The sequence below is a fragment of the Zonotrichia albicollis genome, chromosome 30 (assembly GCF_047830755.1).
Source record: "Zonotrichia albicollis isolate bZonAlb1 chromosome 30, bZonAlb1.hap1, whole genome shotgun sequence".
NCBI classification, from domain to species: Eukaryota; Metazoa; Chordata; class Aves; order Passeriformes; family Passerellidae; genus Zonotrichia; species Zonotrichia albicollis.
The window spans coordinates 5,416,973-5,434,773 of record NC_133848.1 but is presented as its reverse complement, the minus strand read 5'-3'; the positions used below and the strand labels follow the sequence as shown (position 1 = coordinate 5,434,773).

General features: G+C 56.1%; 1 protein-coding gene across 1 annotated transcript in view; it reads left to right on the top strand.

The window, feature by feature from the left end:
• GATAD2B (GATA zinc finger domain containing 2B) overlaps positions 1–13,153 on the top strand; it is a 38,794-nt gene extending 25,641 nt beyond the window's left edge. The window contains 15 exon segments of the mRNA XM_074529708.1: positions 2,029–2,158; positions 2,901–3,032; positions 3,825–3,956; positions 4,689–4,859; positions 5,665–5,980; positions 8,014–8,105; positions 8,107–8,217; positions 9,803–9,837; positions 10,837–10,909; positions 10,911–10,928; positions 11,837–11,914; positions 11,916–11,955; positions 12,621–12,652; positions 12,654–12,707; positions 12,709–13,153. Of these exon segments, the coding sequence (XP_074385809.1) occupies positions 2,029–2,158; positions 2,901–3,032; positions 3,825–3,956; positions 4,689–4,859; positions 5,665–5,980; positions 8,014–8,105; positions 8,107–8,217; positions 9,803–9,837; positions 10,837–10,909; positions 10,911–10,928; positions 11,837–11,914; positions 11,916–11,955; positions 12,621–12,652; positions 12,654–12,707; positions 12,709–12,756 (1,462 nt within the window). The 3' untranslated portion in view covers positions 12,757–13,153.
• The last annotated feature ends 4,648 nt before the right edge of the window (positions 13,154–17,801 follow it).

Here is a 17,801-nt window from a genome sequence, read left to right as displayed (position 1 = left end):
AATCCTGGCTCTCAAAGGGCTTTCCTTGGACTCTCCTTGCCTGGATGGTCTCACCTGGATCCCGCTGGACTCCACCACTGATTTTTGATTTCTTTATCCTGCTGCTCCTTTGGTTTCCCAGTCCCATCATGGATCAGTTGGATATTCGTGCAGGTTTTCCTTCATGGAATGAGCTTTTCCAATAGATTTGGGTTGGGATAGGCCTGGAGTGGTGCTGCTGATGTGGGGGGCTCAGCCCCTTCTCCACCACAGTGAGGATTCCAGGCTGGAGTATCCCTGGAGTATCCCTGGAGTATCCCTGGAGTATCCCTGCCATTCCCTCCCATCCCAGCCCCAGGACACGCTCCTGCTTCCCCCCTCATTCCCAGGTGGGATTTGCAGCCCCGGAGGGCGAGGGAGTGCATTGGAGGGAGCCCTTCCCTCCTGGTGTCCTGGGAGCTGCCCTGCTCTGCATCCGTGCTGGAACCAGGGGGATCCTGCTCCCCAAATCCCACATTGCTGGTTCACTGGGGCTCCCCAAATTCCTGCCTTACTGGGGCTCCCCAAATCCCAAATTCCTGCCTCACTGGGGCTCCCCAGTCCCCAATGGGGCTCCCCAAATCCCACATTCCTGCCTTACTGGGGCTCCCCAATCCCCAATTCCTGGGGGCTCCCCAATCCCCAATTCCTGCCTCACTGGGGCTACCCAAATCCCCAATGGGGGCTCCCCAAATCCCAATTCCTGCCTCATTAGAGCTTCCCAAATCCCCAATTCCTGCCTCATTGGATCTCCCCAAATTCGATATTCCTGCCTCACTGGGGCTCCCCAATCCCCAGTTCCTGGGGGCTCCCCAATTCCTGCCTCACTGGAGATCCCAGATTCCAATTCCTGCCTCATTGGGGTTGTTCCCAAATCCCAATTCCTGCCTCACTGGGGCTCCCCCAAATCCCCAATTCCTGCCTCATTGGGGCTCCCGAATTCCTGCCTCACTGGGGCTCCCCAAATCCCACATTCCTGCCTTACTGGAGCTCCCCATCCCCAATTCCTGGGGGCTCCCCAATCCCCAATTCCTGCCTCACTGGGGCTCCCCAAATTCCATATTCCTGCCTCACTGGAGCTCCCCAATCCCCAGTGGGGCTCCCCAAATCCCACATTCCTGCCTCACTGGCGCTCCCCAGATCCCAAATTCCTGCCTCACTGGAGATCCCAGATTCCAATTCCTGCCTCATTGGGGTTGTTCCCAAATCCCAATTCTTGCCTCACTGGGGCTCCCCCAGTCCCCAATTCCTGCCTCATTGGGGCTCCCCAAATCCCCAAATCCCTGCCTCACTGGGGTTCCCAAATTCCTGCCTCACTGGGGTTGTTCCCAAATCCCAATTCTGCCTCACTGGGGTTCCCCAATTCCTGCCTCACTGGGGCTCCCCAGATCCCAAATTCCTGCCTCATTGGGGTTGTTGCCAAATCCCAGTCCCTGCCTCACTGGGGCTCCCCAGTCCCCAGTTCCTGGGGGCTCCCCAGATCCCCAGTTCTGCCTCACTGGAGCTCCCCAGTCCCCAATCCCTGCCTCACTGGGGTTCCTGAATTCCTGCCTCACTGGGGCTCCCCAATTCCTGCCTCACTGGGGTTGTTCCCAAATCCCCAGTCCCTGCCTCACTGGGGCTCCCCAAATCCCCAATCCCTGCCTCACTGGGGTTCCCGAATTCCTGCCTCACTGGGGCTCCCCAGATCCCAAATTCCTGCCTCATTGGGGCTCCCCAAATCCCCGAATTCCTGCCTCACTGGGGTTCCCAAATTCCTGCCTCACTGGGGTTGTTCCCAAATCCCAGTCCTTGCCTCACTGGGGCTCCCCAGTCCCCAGTTCCTGGGGGCTCCCCAAATCCCCAAATTCTGCTTCATTGGGGCTCCCCAATCCCAGTCCCTGCCTCACTGGGGTTGTTCCCCAGTCCCAGTCCCTGCCTCACTGGGGTTGTTCCCCAATCCCAGTCCCTGCCTCACTGGGGCTGTTCCCCAGTCCCAGTCCCTGCCTCACGGTGTCCGTGTCCCCGCAGTGACCCCGAGCGGGGCAGGCTGACCCCCTCCCCGGACATCATCGTCCTGTCGGACAACGAGGCCTCCAGCCCCCGCTCCAGCTCCCGCATGGAGGAGCGGCTCAAGGCGGCCAACCTGGAGATGTTCAAGGTGAGGGCACGGGAATTCCGTCCTGGAAGGGCAGGGGGTGGGGGGTGAAGGGCTTGGGGAGGGATGAAGCATCTGGGGAGGAAAAAATGTTTGGGGAGGGATGAAGTGTTTGGGGAGGGATGAAGTGTTTGGGGAGGGACAAAACATTTGGGGCACTGGGGAGGGATGAAGTGTTTGGGGAACTGGGGAGGATGAAGCATTTGGGGAGGATAAAGTGTTTGGGGAGGGATGGAGCATTTGGGGCACTGAGGATGAAGCATTTGATGAGGGATGAAGCATTTGGGGAGGATAAAGTGTTTGAGAGGGGATGAAGGATTTGGGGATGGATGAAGCATTTGGGGTATTGGGGGAGGATGAAGCATTTGGGGAGAGATGAAGTGTTTGGGGAGGATAAAGTGTTTGAGAGGGGATGAAGGATTTGGGGAGGGATTGAAGCATTTTGGGACATTAAGGAGGGGTGAAGCTTTTGGGAAATTGGGGAGGGGTGAAGCATTTGGGGCATTGTGGGAGGATGAAGCATTTGGGGTGTTGGGGAAGGATGAAGCATTTGGGGAAGGATTGAAGCATTTTGGGACATTAAGGAGGGATGAAGCATTTGGGGCACTGTGGGAGGACGAAGCATTCGGGGCCTTCCTCAGCCGGTTCCAGGTGCAGCCCCCCTGTTCTCACACCTGTGGTCCCAATTCCCACTTGGATTCCCCTTCCCCTTGCTCACGTCCTGCTGGGTTTGCGGGGTTCGCAGGGGAAGAGCCTGGAGGAGAGGCAGCAGCTGATCAAGCAGCTCCGGGACGAGCTGCGGCTGGAGGAGGCCCGGCTGGTGCTCCTCAAGAAGCTGCGGCAGAGCCAGCTCCAGAAGGAGAACGTGGTGCAGAAGGTGAGGGCTGGGCATGGCTGGCATAAGGGGTGCAGAGGGGGGCATATGTGGCCCGAAGGTTAGAGTCCGGCTAGCTGAGGGCGAAAGGCCGACGCCCCTCTGCCATTCCTGGCCAGCCCCTTCGGCGTCTGAGGGCCTCGGGCTGTGCTGGCTGCGGACTGGCCCACACCGCTGGTATAGGGGAGGAACGGAGCTGACCATTTCCCGGGGGTTAAACATCGGTTTATTGAAGGTGTTGCGGGATCCAAAACGCGCGGAAACCAACTGGGAAAAAGTTTTTCCATAGGGGGTGAAACAGGATTATAAAGGAGGGGGGTGGGTACAGGCGGAACCAATCAGGAAAGGTGAGGGGATGAACTTCACAGAACTGACACTCCATGGAGACCAATAATCAAAAGGTAAAGGAGGTGTCCTGGGACCCCAGCCAGCCACCATCTCCAGAGAGGAGAAGGTTCTCGAAACCTGGGAGGAGAAAGGGGGTGATTGACTGGGCCCAGGGAGGAAACAACTTTCACTTATAAGGGAAACCAGGGGAGGAGCAATTACATATCAGCAACTATGAATAGCGGTTACTATGGCAACTTAGCTGACAGGCTAGCAGTGGCGGGAAAAACTGGGGGAACGAAACCATTTTACACATAATAGGGGAGAACAATACATAAATTGGGGGAATAACTCAAGAAACTTAACAACACACTACCACAAAGGGGTGCCCACAGAGCCCCCACCCCACGTGTGGGATTCCCTGAATCCCCTCGTGGGAATGCCAATCCCGTCCTTGGTGCCCCCCAGACCCCCGTGGTCCAGAACGCCGCGTCCATCGTGCAGCCGTCGCCCGCCCACGTGGGGCAGCAGGGCCTGTCCAAGATCCCCTCCCGGCCCGGGGCCCAGGGCGTGGAGCCACAGAATTTAAGGACATTACAGGTGAGAATTCCTTGTTTTTGCTGGAAAATGCTGATTTTGGTGGGTGCACACACAGCTGAGGGGTTTTTCCTTCAGTTCCCGGTGTTTGGGGTTGTCAGGAGTTAGGATTCAGTGATCCTTGTGGAGATGGATATGCCATGATTTTCTGAATGTGCAGTGTCCCAGAGTGGGGTGAGGATGGTGGGAATTCTCCAATTCTGCAGCCTCCCTGCTGCTCCCAAAGGAGAAATGTTTGCTCCAGGGATTTCTGCTCTCCTTGACCATGGAGCAATCCCAGCCTCCCATGGGAAATAGGGATGTGCCAGCATGAGCTGGGGAAAAGGGCCAAAATCCAGTTTGGGGAAAAACGAGAGATTTGGGGCCTCCCAAGGGAAATAGGGATGTGCCAGCATGAGATGGGGGAAAGGGCCACAATCCTGTAAAATCCAGGAGAATTTGGGGAAAACGAGGGATTTGGGGCCTCCCACGGGGATTAGGGATGTGCCAGCTTGAGATGGGGGAAAGGGCCACAATCCTGTAAAATCCAGGAGAATTTGGGGAAAAACAAGGGATTTGGGGCATTAGAGATTAATGGGATTCTGGATAAGCAGGAACTCCACGGATCAGCGAATCAATGCTCCAAGTTCCCCTCGTTTTTCTCCGATTTTATCACCGAGCTCTGGGGGGATGTTTGGGGTTACCCTGAGCTGGTTCCTGTGGTTTAACCCCCGATTCCTCCTGGATCCCCCCCAGGGCCACAGCGTGATCCGCTCGGCCGCCAGCTCAGCCCTGCCCCACATGCTGATGTCCCAGCGCGTCATCGCCCCCAGCCCCGCGCAGCTCCAGGGCCAGCGCGGGCCCCAGAAACCCGGCCTGGTGCGCAGCTCCACGCCCGGCATGAGCCCCGCCATCAACTACCAGCCGGTGGGTCGCTGGTTTGGGCTGGTCTGGGCTGGTTTGGGCTGGTCTGCACTGGTTGGGGCTGGTCTGCACTGGTTGGTACCAGTTTGCATTCAGTTTTTACCGGTTTGTACCAGTTTGGGCAGTAGTTGGGGCTGGTTGAGCACTGGTTTGGGCACTTGTTTGGGCATTGGTTTGTACCAGTTTGCACTGGTTTGTACTGGTTTGTACGACCCCCATCCTTGCTCACCCTCCCCTCCGTAATTCCCGGGACTCCCCCCAGCCCTTGTGTCCACCCTCTCCTGGTGCTCCAGGGGTCTGAGAGCCTGGCATTCCCAGCAATCCTGAATCCCCACCTGATCCCAAATCCCCCACTGTGATTCTGAATCCCCCACTGTGATTCTGAATCCCCCACCGTGATCCCAAATCCCCACCCGATTTCAAACCCCCCCTGTGACCCCAAATCCCCACCTGACCCCAAATCTCCCCAGCAATCGGGCTCCTCGGTGCTGTGCCAGCGCTCGTCCTCCTCCGCCATCTACATGAACCTCACATCCCGAATTCGCGCCCTGATCCCGAATCCTCACCCTGACCCCAAATCCTGCCCTGTGATCCCAAATTGCCCACCCTGACCCCAAATCCCCACCTGACCCCATACCTCTCCTCCCCAGCAATCGGGCTCGTCGGTGCCGTGCCAGCGCTCGTCCTCCTCCACCATCTACATGAACCTTGCATCCCAAATTCGCGCCCTGATCCCAAACCCTCCTGTGACCCCAAATCCCCCCATGACCCCAAATCCCCTCCTGACCCCAAATCTCCTCCTCCCCAGCAATCGGGCTCGTCGGTGCCGTGCCAGCGCTCGTCCTCCTCCGCCATCTACATGAACCTCGCCTCGCACATGCAGCCGGGCTCAGTGGCCCGCGTGTCGTCCCCGCTCCCCAGCCCCAGCGCGCTCTCGGACGCCGCCAACTCCCAGGCCGCGGCCAAGCTGGCGCTGCGCAAGCAGCTGGAGAAGACGCTGCTGGAGATCCCTCCCCCGAAGCCGCCGGCGCCGCTGCTGCACTTCCTGCCCAGCGCCGCCAACAGCGAGTTCATCTACATGGTGGGGCTGGAGGAGGTGGTGCAGAGCGTCATCGACAGCCAAGGTGATGCCCAGGGTCATCCCAAAGGGGATTTGGGGGCTTTGACGCATAATTTGGGGTGTTTCGGGGTGAAATCCTGGGGTTTATGGCTTGGAAGGGTGGTGGGGATTGGGAGGAAGTTAGAAGTTTGGGATGGGTTTTTGAAGGTTTTTAAGGGGTTTGCAAGGTTTCAGATTGAATTTGTGGGATTTTAAATGAAATTTTTCAGGATTCTTGGATGATTTGCAGGGTTTTGGCCAATTCATGGGATTTTGGCCAATTCATGGGATTTTGACCAAAAATTTCAATATTTCTGCCCAGTTTTTTTGTGATCTCAGGATTTTCGGAATTTTAGCCCAAAATGTTGGGTTCTGGCTGGGTGCAGGATTTTTGGCCAGTTCTCAGGATTTTTGGCCGATTCACAAGATTTCATCCAATTCACAAGATTTCAGTCAAAACTTTCACTATTCCCGCCCAGTTTTTTGGTGATTTCAGTCAGGATTTTCATGATTTTAGACCAAAATGTTGGGTTCTGGCTGGGTGCAGGATTTTTGGCCAATTCACAGGATTTCAGCCAAAAATTTCAATATTCCCACCCAGTTTTTTTATGATTTCAGTCAGGATTTTCAATCTTTCACCCCAGAACATTGTGTTCTGGCTGGGTGCAGAATTTTTGGCCGATTCGCAAGGTTCCGTCAAATTCGCAGGATTTTGGCCAAAACTTTCACTATTCCCACCCAGTTTTTTATGATTTCAGTCAGGATTTTCAGTCTTTCACCCCAGAACATTGTGTTCTGTCTGGGTGCAGAATTTTTGACCAGTTCAGGATTTCGGCCGATTCACAGGATTTCATCCAATTCACAAGATTTCAGTCAAAACTTTCACTATTCCCGCCCAGTTTTTTGATTATTTCAGTCAGGATTTTCAACGATTTTAGACCAAAATGTTGGGTTCAGACTGGGTGCAGGATTTTTGGCTGGTTCTGGCTGGGAGGAGGATTTTTGGCTGATCTGCAGGATTTCAGCCAAAAATTTCAATATTCCCCTTCAGTTTTTTGGTGATTTCAGTCAGGATTTTCAGGATTTCACCCCAGAACATTGTGTTCTGGCTGGGTGCAGAATTTTTGGCCAGTTATCAGGATTTTTGTCCAATTCACATGATTTCAGCCAAAACTTTCACTATTCCCACCCAGGTTTTTGGTGATTTCAGTCAGGATTTTCAATCTTTCACCCCAGAACATTGTGTTCTGGCTGGGTGCAGGATTTTTGACCAGTTCTGTCAGGGTGCAGGATTTTGGCCAATTCTCAGGATTTTTGTCCAATTCACATGATTTCAGCCAAAACTTTCAATATTCCTCCCCAGTTTTTGGTGATTTCAGTCAGGATTTTCAGGATTTCACCCCAGAACATTGTGTTCTGTCTGGGTGCAGGATTTTTGACCAGTTCTGTCAGGGTGCAGGATTTCGGCCAATTCACAGGATTTCATCCACTTTGCATTATTTCAGCCAAAACTTTCACTATTCCCCGCCCAGTTTTTTGGTGATTTCAGTCAGGATTTTCAGCCTTTCACCCCGAAACATTGGGTTCTCTCTGGATGCGGGATTTTTGGCCGATTCGCAGGATTTCATCCACTTTGCATTATTTCAGCCAAAACTTTCACTATTCCCCCCCAGGTTTTTTGGCAGTTTCAGTCAGGATTTTCAGGATTTCACCCAGAACATTGTGTTCTGGCTGGGTGCAGAATTTTTGGCCAATTCTCAGGATTTTTGTCCAATTCACATGATTTCAGCCAAAAATTTCACTATTCCCACCCAGTTTTTTATGATTTCAGTCAGGATTTTCAGTCTTTCACCCCAGAACATTGTGTTCTGTCTGGGTGCAGGATTTTTGACCAGTTCAGGATTTCGGCCGATTCACAGGATTTCATCCAATTCCCATTATTTCAGCCAAAACTTTCACTATTCCCGCCCAGTTTTTTGGCGATTTCAGTCAGGATTTTCAATCTTTCACCCCAGAACATTGTGTTCTGTCTGGGTGCTGAGCCGCGCTGTGTTGCAGGAAGAGCGCCCCGGCGGTGCCCGCGCGTGGAGCCGTTCGTGTGCGCGCAGTGCCGCACCGACTTCACGCCGCACTGGAAGCAGGAGAAGGGCGGGGCGCATCCTGTGCGAGCAGTGCCAGACCTCCAACCAGAAGAAGGCGCTCAAGGCCGAGCACACGAATCGCCTCAAGAACGCCTTCGTCAAGGCCCTGCAGCAGGAGCAGGTGGGGGTCGCTGGGAGTGCCCCGTTCCCGTGGCTCCTCCCGTCCCAAAGCAGCCCAAACCACTCTGTGCCCATCCCCTTCCATTGTTCCCGGCCCGTTGATTCCATTGATTCCTTCCCATTGATCCCATCAATCCCATTGATCCCATCCCACTGCTTGCATTGATCCCATTGTTCCCATCCATTGATTCCATTGATTCCTTCCCACTGATCCCATCAATCCCATTGATCCCATCCTATTGATCCCATTGTTCCCATCCCATTGATTCCATTCATTCCTTCCCATTGATCCCATCAATCCCATTGATCCCATCCCATTGTTCCCATTGTTCCCATCCCATTGATTCCATTGATTCCTTCCCACTGATCCCATCAATCCCATTGATCCCATCCTATTGATCCCATTGTTCCCATCCCATTGATCCCATCAATCCCATTGATCCCATCCCATTGTTCCCGTTGTTCCCATCCCATTGATTCCATTGATTCCTTCCCATTGATCCCATCAATCCCATTGATCCCATCCCACTGCTTGCATTGATCCCAGTCCACTGATCCCATCCCATTGATTCCATCCATTGTTCCCATTGATCCCACCCTATTGATCCCGTCCCATTGTTCCCATTGATCCCACCCTATTGATCCGATCCCATCCCATTCGATCCCATCCCATCAATCCCATTGGTCCCATCCCATCAATCCCATTGATCCCACCCTATTTATCCCATCCCATTGTTCCTATTGATCCCATCCCATTGATCCATCCCATTGATTCCATCCCATTGTTCCTATTGATCCCACCCCATTGATCCCATTGTTCCCATTGATCCCACCCTATTGATCCCATCCCATTGTTCCTATTGATCCCACCCCATTGATCCCATCCCATTGATCCCATCCCATTGTTCCCATCTATCCCATGCCATTCTTCCCATTGATCCTGTTGGTTCCATCTCATTTTTCCCATTGGTCTCGCTCCATTGATTCCATCCCATTGGATGTGGGATATGTGGGATCATTGTTCCCATTGATCCCACCCCATTGATCTTATCCCATTAATTCCATCCCATTGTTCCCATGGATTCCATCCTGTTGATCCCATTGTTGCCATCCCATTGATCCCATCCCATTTTTCCATTGATCCCACCCCATTGATCTTATCCCATTAATTCCATCCCATTGTTCCCATTGCTTCCATCCTATTGATACCATTGGTTCCCACCCCATTGATCCCATCCCATTGTTCCCATTGATCCCACCCCATTGTTCCCATCCCATCAGTCCCATTGATCCCATCCCATTTTTCCCACTGATCCCATCCTATTGATCCCATCCATTCTTCCCATTGAATCCATCCCATTGATCCTATTGATTCCATCCCATTGTTCCCATTAATCTCATTCCATTGATTCCATCCCATTGGATGTGGGATATGTGGGATCATTTTTCCCATTGATCCCACTCCATTGTTCCCATTGACCCCACCCCATTGATCCTGTCCCACTCATCCCATCCCAGCCAGGTTTGAATTGAGCAGGATGGCATTCCCAGGGGTGGCTGTCCCATGTCTGTCTGTCTGTCCCCAGGAGATCGAGCAGAGGCTGCAGCAGCAGGCTGCCCTGTCCCCATGGCTGTCTGTCATTGCCCTGTCTGTCTGTCTGTCTGTCCACAGGATGATCGAGGCAGAGGCTGCAGCAGCAGGCTGCCCTGTCCCCATGGCTGTCTGTCACTGCCATGTCTGTCTGTCTGTCCCACAGGAGATCGAGCAGAGGCTGCAGCAGCAGGCTGCCCTGTCCTATGGCTGTCTGTCACTGCCATGTCTGTCTGTCTGTCTGTCCCCCAGGAGATCGAGCAGAGGCTGCAGCAGCAGGCTGCCCTGTCCCATGGCTGTCTGTCACTGCCATGTCTGTCTGTCTGGTCTGTCCCCAGGAGATCGAGCAGAGGCTGCAGCAGCAGGCTGCCCTGTCCCATGGCTGTCTGTCACTGCCATGTCTGTCTGTCTGTCTGTCCCCACAGGAGATCGAGCAGAGGCTGCAGCAGCAGGCTGCCCTGTCCCATGGCTGTCTGTCATTGCCCTGTCTGTCTGTCTGTCCCCAGGAGATCGAGCAGAGGCTGCAGCAGCAGGCTGCCCTGTCCCATGGCTGTCTGTCATTGCCCTGTCTGTCTGTCTGTCCCACAGGAGATCGAGCAGAGGCTGCAGCAGCAGGCTGCCCTGTCCCATGGCTGTCTGTCACTGCCATGTCTGTCTGTCTGTCTGTCCCACAGGAGATCGAGCAGAGGCTGCAGCAGCAGGCTGCCCTGTCCCATGGCTGTCTGTCACTCCCATGTCTGTCTGTCTGTCTGTCCCCAGGAGATCGAGCAGAGGCTGCAGCAGCAGGCTGCCCTGTCCCATGGCTGTCTGTCACTGCCATGTCTGTCTGTCTGTCTGTCCCCAGGAGATCGAGCAGCGGCTGCAGCAGCAGGCTGCCCTGTCCCATGGCTGTCTGTCACTCCCATGTCTGTCTGTCTGTCCCACAGGAGATCGAGCAGAGGCTGCAGCAGCAGGCTGCCCTGTCCCATGGCTGTCTGTCACTCCCATGTCTGTCTGTCTGTCCCACAGGAGATCGAGCAGAGGCTGCAGCAGCAGGCTGCCCTGTCCCCCCACGGCCGCGCCCGCCGTGCCCAGCGTGGGCAAACAGGACGGGATCCTGCTGGCACCACACGCTCCGGCAGGTGGGACACGGGGCGTGGGGGCCAGGGGATCATGGGGTCATGGGGTGGGGTTGTGGGATGGGATAATGGGGTGGGATTATGGGGTGGGATCGGGGGACTGGGATTGTGGGGTCGTGGGATCATGGAGTATTGGGATCATGGGGTAATGGGATGGGATTGTGGGATGAGATCATGGGATAATGGGATGGGATCATGGCGTCATGGGATAATGGGATGGATGGGATAATGGGGTGGGATTATGGGATGGGATTGTTGGGATCGTTGGGATGGGACTGTGAGATCATGGGATCATGGAGTAATGGGGTCGTGGGATCATGGGATAATTGGATTGTGGGACAATGGCATCATGGGGTAATGGGATGGAATTATGGGATGGGATCGTGGGGGTGGGACTGTGAGATGATGGGATGGGATCATGGGGTAATGGGGTCATGGAGTAATGGGATCATGAAATAATGGGATCGTAGGATCCCTGGATAATGGGATTGTGAGATCATGGAACAATGAGGTCATGGGGTAATGGGATGGGATTAATGGGGTGGGATCATGGGGTAATGGAGTCATGGGGTGGGATTAATGGGGTAGGATCATGGGATCATGGCATGGGATCATGAGATGATGGGATCATGGGTGGGATTGTGGGATGGGACCATGGGATCATGGGGTAATGGGATCGTGGGATGGGATCATGGGATAATGGATGGATTGTGGGATAATAGGATAGGACCATGGGATGGGATCATGGATTAGTAGGGATGGGATGGGTTTATGGGGATGGGGCGGGATGTGTGCATTGGGATGGGGCAGGATGTGCCCATCAGGATGGGTGCAGTGGCCGCCCGTTCTCCCCATGCCCACTCTCCCACCCCCGTGTCCGTGTGTCCGTGTGTCCGTGTGTCCGTGCGCAGGCCCCGCAGCCCCAGAGCAGCCTCCAGCGCGGCATCCCCACCTCCGCCCGCTCCATGCTCTCCAACTTCGCCCAGGCCCCCGCAGCTCTCCGTGGCCGGGGGGCTCCTGGGAATGCCAGGTACGATGGGATGGGATGGGATGGGATGGATGGGATGGGATGGGATGGGATGGGATGGGATGGGATGGGATGGGATGGGAACAATAGGATGGGATGGATGGGATGGGAACGATGGGATGGGATGGGAACGATGGGATGGGAACGATGGGATGGGAACGATGGGATGGGATGGGAACGATGGGATGGGATGGGATGGGATGGGATGGGATGGAACGATGGGATGGGAACGATGGGATGGGACGGGATGGGATGGGAACGATGGGATGGGATGGGATTGGGATGGGATGGGATGGGGATGGGATGGGATGGGATGGGATCAGATCAGATCAGATCAGATCAGCAGTGTGGGACACGCCCTCTGGATTTTTGGGGCAGAATTTGGCAATTCCCACCCTGTGCCAGCTCCATCCTGGCCCTTCCTGCCTCGTGAGGTTTTCAGGGTGGCTGTGGGTGCAATGGGATCTGTGGGATCTGTAGGATCCCTGTGCTCTGTGGGCTCCCCGTGCCCAGCCCGGTTTCCGTGGGCTCTGTGGGATCTGTAGGATCAGTGGGATGTGTAGGATCAGTGGGCTCTGTAGGATCAGTGGGATCTGTAGGATCAGTGGGATCTGTAGGATTTCTGTGGGATCCCCGTGCCCAGCGCGGGTTTCGGTGCCGTCCCCCAGGGGTGAACATCGCGTACCTGAACGCCGGCATCGGGGGGCCACAAAGCGTCGAGCCTGGCGGACCGGCAGCGGGAATACCTGCTGGATATTGATCCCGCCGCGCTCCATATCGCAGTCCATCAGCGGGCAGAAATAGCCCCGGATCCCACAGCCCCACCGGGCCGGGCCGGGCTGGGCCGAACCGGCTGAACCGGCTGAAACCGGGCTGAGCCGAACCAGGCCGGGCGCCGCCGCTCCCTCCCGGGGACAACACAACAGATCAGAGCGAGAACCCCAGAGAAACAAAGAGCAAAACCAACACAAAAACAGCGACCCAGACCCAGCAAACATTTCAGAGGCGCGGCCCCCGGTGCTCCCAGCCCGAAACGGCCTCGGTTCCCCGGCCGGAGCAGCCCCGGCCCCGCCGCTCGTTTTGTAACGCCGCCGCTTCCCCCTTGTGTTGTGGGTTTGTTTTTTGCCCCTTTTTTTCCTTATTTTCGCCCCCCTCCCTTGGCTCCATGGATGGTTAAAGCTTTTTTCTCCCTTTTTCCAGAGACTTTGGCAAGGGCACCTTCCCTGTTTCCCCAGGGGGAGATTTTGGGGGGCGGCCTGTGCTGGTTTGGGGGGGATGCTCTGATCCCATCGAGGTGGGGACAAATCCCTGTTGGATGTGATCCCAGGGTGTCACCTCCCCTGTCCCCGATCCCAGGGGTGTCACCTCCCCCTGTCCCCGATCCCAGGGGTGTCACCTCCCCTGTCCCCAATCCCAGGGGTGTCACCTCCCCTGTCCCTGATCCCAGGGGTGTCACTCCCCAGAACACCCCAGCCCCAATCCCTCGGCCCCAGCCCCGATCCCGATGTCCCCAGGGGGTGACAGCGCTGCCAGAGCCACCCCAGGACCCCCTTGGGGGTCCCTCAATGTCCCCTCGAGGTGACCCAACCCCCCCCAGGGGTGTCCCCTCTGTCCCCACATTGGGGACGCGGCGGCTCCAGAGTGGACGGCGCTGCCAGGGCGGGTGAGTGACCCCACATCTGTCCCCACATCTGTCCCCACATCTGTCCCCACATCTGTCCCCACATCTGTCCCCACATCTGTCCCCACATCTGTCCCCACATCTGTCCCCCAAGCCCTGCAGGCTCCAGAGCCGCTCTCACCCCTCCCTGGCCCCTCTGGCACCCGGGGGTGGCACCGGGGTCACCAATGGCACCTGTGTCACCAGTGTGTCCCCCCAGGGACAGCGAGGGGGTCTCTGAGTGCCACCCTGGGGTCCCTGAGTGTCACCCTGGGGTCTCTCTGTGCCACCCTCGGGTCCCTGAGTGCCACCCTGGGGTCCCTCTGTGCCACCCTCGGGTCCCTGAGTGCCACCCTGGGGTCTCTCTGTGTCACCCTACGGTCCCTGAGTGCCACCCTGGGGTCCCTCTGTGCCACCCCGGGGGTGACAGGGGTGGCACCCATGGTGGGGAGGGGTCTCTGATGTGCCCTCTGTCCCCAGGGGGTGGCACTGGGGGTCACCATTGTCACCTGAGTGCCACCCTTGGGTCCCTGAGTGCCATCCTGGGATCCCTCTGTGCCCCCCTGGGGTCCCTGTGTGCCACCCTGGGTCCCTCTGTGCCACCCTGGGGTCTCTCTGTGCCACCCCGGGGGTGACAGGGGTGGCACGCAATGGTGGGGAGGGGTCTCTGGTGTCCCCCTGTCCCCAGGGGGTGGCACTGGGGGTCACCATTGTCACCTGAGTGCCACCCTGGGGTCCCTCTGTGCCACCCTGGGGTCCCTGAGTGCCACCCTGGAGTCCCTGTGTGCCACCCTAGGGTCCCTGTGTGCCACCCTGGGGTCCCTGAGTGCCACCCTGGGATCCCTCTGTGCCACCCTGGGGTCTCTCTGTGCCACCCCGGGGGTGACAGCGGTGGCACCCATGGTGGGGAGGGGTCTCTGATGTGCCCCCTGTCCCCAGGGGGTGGCACTGGGGGTCACCATTGTCACCTGAGTGCCACCCTGGGGTCCCTGTGTGCCACCCTGGGGTCCCTGAGTGCCACCCTGGAGTCCCTGTGTGCCACCCTAGGGTCCCTGTGTGCCACCCTGGGGTCCCTGAGTGCCACCCTGGGGTCCCTGAGTGCCACCCTGGGATCCCTCTGTGCCACCCTGGGATCTCTCTGTGCCACCCTGGGATCCCTGAGTGCCACCCTGGGGTCCCTGAGTGCCACCCTGGGGTCCCTCTGTGCCACCCTGGGGTCTCTCTGTGCCACCTTGGGGTCCCCGAGTGCCACCCTGGGGTCCCCCTGTGCCACTCTGGGGTCCCCCTGGGCTCCCTGGGGTCCCTGAGTGTCACCCTGGGGTCCCTGAGTGCCACCCCGGGGGTGACAGGGCTGGCACCCAATGGTGGGGAGGGGTCTCTGGTGCCCCCCTGTGCCCGGGGGTGCCCGGGGGGGTCGAGGGGAGCCCCCAGCCCGGAATGAGCCGCGAGGAAAATCTCGATTTGCACTTGAGCCCTGCCGAGCTCCCCCGGCCCGAGTTCCCGTGGCTTTGGTGAATTTTGGTCCCAATTCCCCTTTTTCCCTGACTCTGAGCCTTTCCCGCTCCTCTCGTGCAATTCCCCCAATTGGGGGGGTCCCAAATCCCCCAAACCCCCCCCAAAATCCCCCCAAACCTGGGGAACCCCAAAACCAGGAGGGTCCCAACCCCTGATTTAAAGGGAGGGACCCCCCCCCATAAATTTTAGGGGGGACCCCAACCCCACCCTGAATTGGAGGAGGGGTCCCCCCTGTCCAGCCCCCTCCCCACATTCAATGAGCACTTACCTGGGGGGGGTTGGACCCCCCAAAATCCCCCCCGGGACCCCCCAGAAGCAAAGGAAAAATGGGGTTTATTCTGATTTTTGGGGGGGTTTTAATGGGGTTTTATATTCAGAATTTTGGGGTGTTTCTGTTGGCTTTGATCATTTCCAGCTGTTCCCCCCCCCCCCCCCTCCCCATTTTTCCATTTTTTTCCTTTTCCCATTTTCCCCCAATTTTCCAATTCCCTCCCCAAATTTCTCACCCCGGGAGCACTTTGACAAATGGGGTTTTTGGGGCTAAAACCTGAATTTTTGGGTTATTTTTAGGGATTTCTGTTACTTTTTAAAGGGGGGGGGGGGTCATTCCCTCTCCACCCCCCAAGTGCCACTGCCCCCCCCCAGGGCTGAGAAAAACAAATTTAAAAAACCCTAAAAAAAAAAAAAAAGGGATTTTCACCCCTAAAAAATGGTGAAAACCTGGAAAAAAATCCCAAACCCAAGTGCAATAGTGGGGGGGGGGGGGGGGGGGTCAAACTCTTGGTGCTATAAATGAAATTTGGGGGGGGGGGCAGCGCTGTCACCCCCCCCCCTTGGGGGTCTCAGCCCCGGGGGCTGCGGGCAGTTCCCCCCTCCCCAAAAATGATCCTGGGCCGATCCCACCCCCCAAAATCGACCCCAAATCCCTTTTTGGGGGGTCCTGGGCAGTTCCCACCCCCCAAAATCGACCCCAAATCCCTTTTTGGGGGGTCCTGGGCAGTTCCCACCCCCCAAAATCAACCCCAAATCCCTTTTTGGGGGGTCCTGGGCAGATCCCACCCCCCAAAATCAACCCCAAATCCCTTTTTGGGGGGTCCTGGGCAGATCCCACCCCCCAAAATCGACCCCAAATCCCTTTTTGGGGGGTCCTGGGCTGTTCCCACCCCTCAAAATCGACCCCAAATCCCATTTTGGGGGGTCCTGGGCAGATCCCACCCCTCAAAATCGACCCCAAATCCCTTTTTGGGGGGTCCTGGGCTGTTCCCACCCCCCAAAATTGACCCCAAATCCCAAAAGTGATTCCCAGGATTGGCAGGGGGGGGAAATTCCCAATCCCAAAAAGGCCCCAAATCCTTTCCTGGGCTCCTGAGCAGTTCCCACCCCCCCAAAATGCCCCCAAACCCCTCCTGGGATCCCCAATCCCGGAATTCCAGGGGGGAATTTGGATCCATGTCCAGCCCCCTCCCCACCACCCCCCCAGCATAGGTTTATCCCTATTTTTATTATTATTATTATTATAATTATTATTATTTTTGGCTTGCCCCCCTTTTCCCCCCCTGTCCTGCTGCCCCCAGGGCTGTGATATCCCAGAAAATTCCCTTTTTTTATTCCCCCCTTCCCCTCCCAGCTCCAAACTTTTGAGGATTTTTCCCGCTTTTTTTCCGGCTAGGGGTAGATCCGCTTGTGAAAATGCTTTTTTGGGGTTTTTCTGTTTTGGGGGAGGTGGGGGGGGGTTTGTTTTTTATTTTTTTTTGGTTCCTCCAAAGGCATTTCCCATTTCCCACCCCCGAATTCCCCCCAATTCCCGAATTCCCCCAATCCCACCCCCCGTTTGCTTCCGCTCTCGCTGCCGATATAACCAGGACTCATCCGTGTATATAAAACTTGAGCTGTTTCTTGACACATTAAAAAAAAAAGCAAAAAAAAGGCAAAAAAAAAGAGACAAAAAAAGGTTAAAAAAAAAAAAAAAAAAAGACGAGGGAAAAAAAAAAAAAAAAAAACAACAACAAACCTGTACATTGTGTAGAAAACAAAAAAAAAAAGGAAAAAAAGGTAAAAAACGACGGAAAAAGCGGCCAAGGACCCGCCTGGTGTTGTGGAAGTGTCACGTCCGTGTCGTGTGCCCTCGTGTGTGTGACATGAACCGTGCAAGGAGGGGGGGCCGGGGGGCTCCACCCCCCAATTCTGTGCCTTTCACACGGGGCGGCACCGGGACCCCCGGCGGGGCCTCAGCCCCGGTCCTGTATTTGCACTGTTTTTATTCTGGATTGGCTTCCCGACAATACACGGCTCCAACGAACCCGCCTGCGCCTCTTCCCTGCCCGGCCGGGAGGGGATTGGGGAGGGGGAAAAATTGGGGAGGGGGCGGCACTGGGGAGGGGGGGGGGGACTGAAATTGCAACATTTCAGCCCAAAAATCCGTTATTTCAGCCCAAAAATCCGTTACATTTCAGCCCAAAAATCCGTAATTTCAGCCCGAAAATTGCAGAAATTGCAGCAATTCAGCCAAAAATTGCAGCGTTTCAGCCCAAAAATCCCCGAAAATCCGTTACTTCAGCCCGAAATATCAGCATTTCAACCCGAAATTGCAGCATTTCAGCCCCAAAAATCCATTATTCCAGCCTGAAATATCAGCATTTCAGCTCAAAAATCCGTTATTTCAGCCCGAAAATCT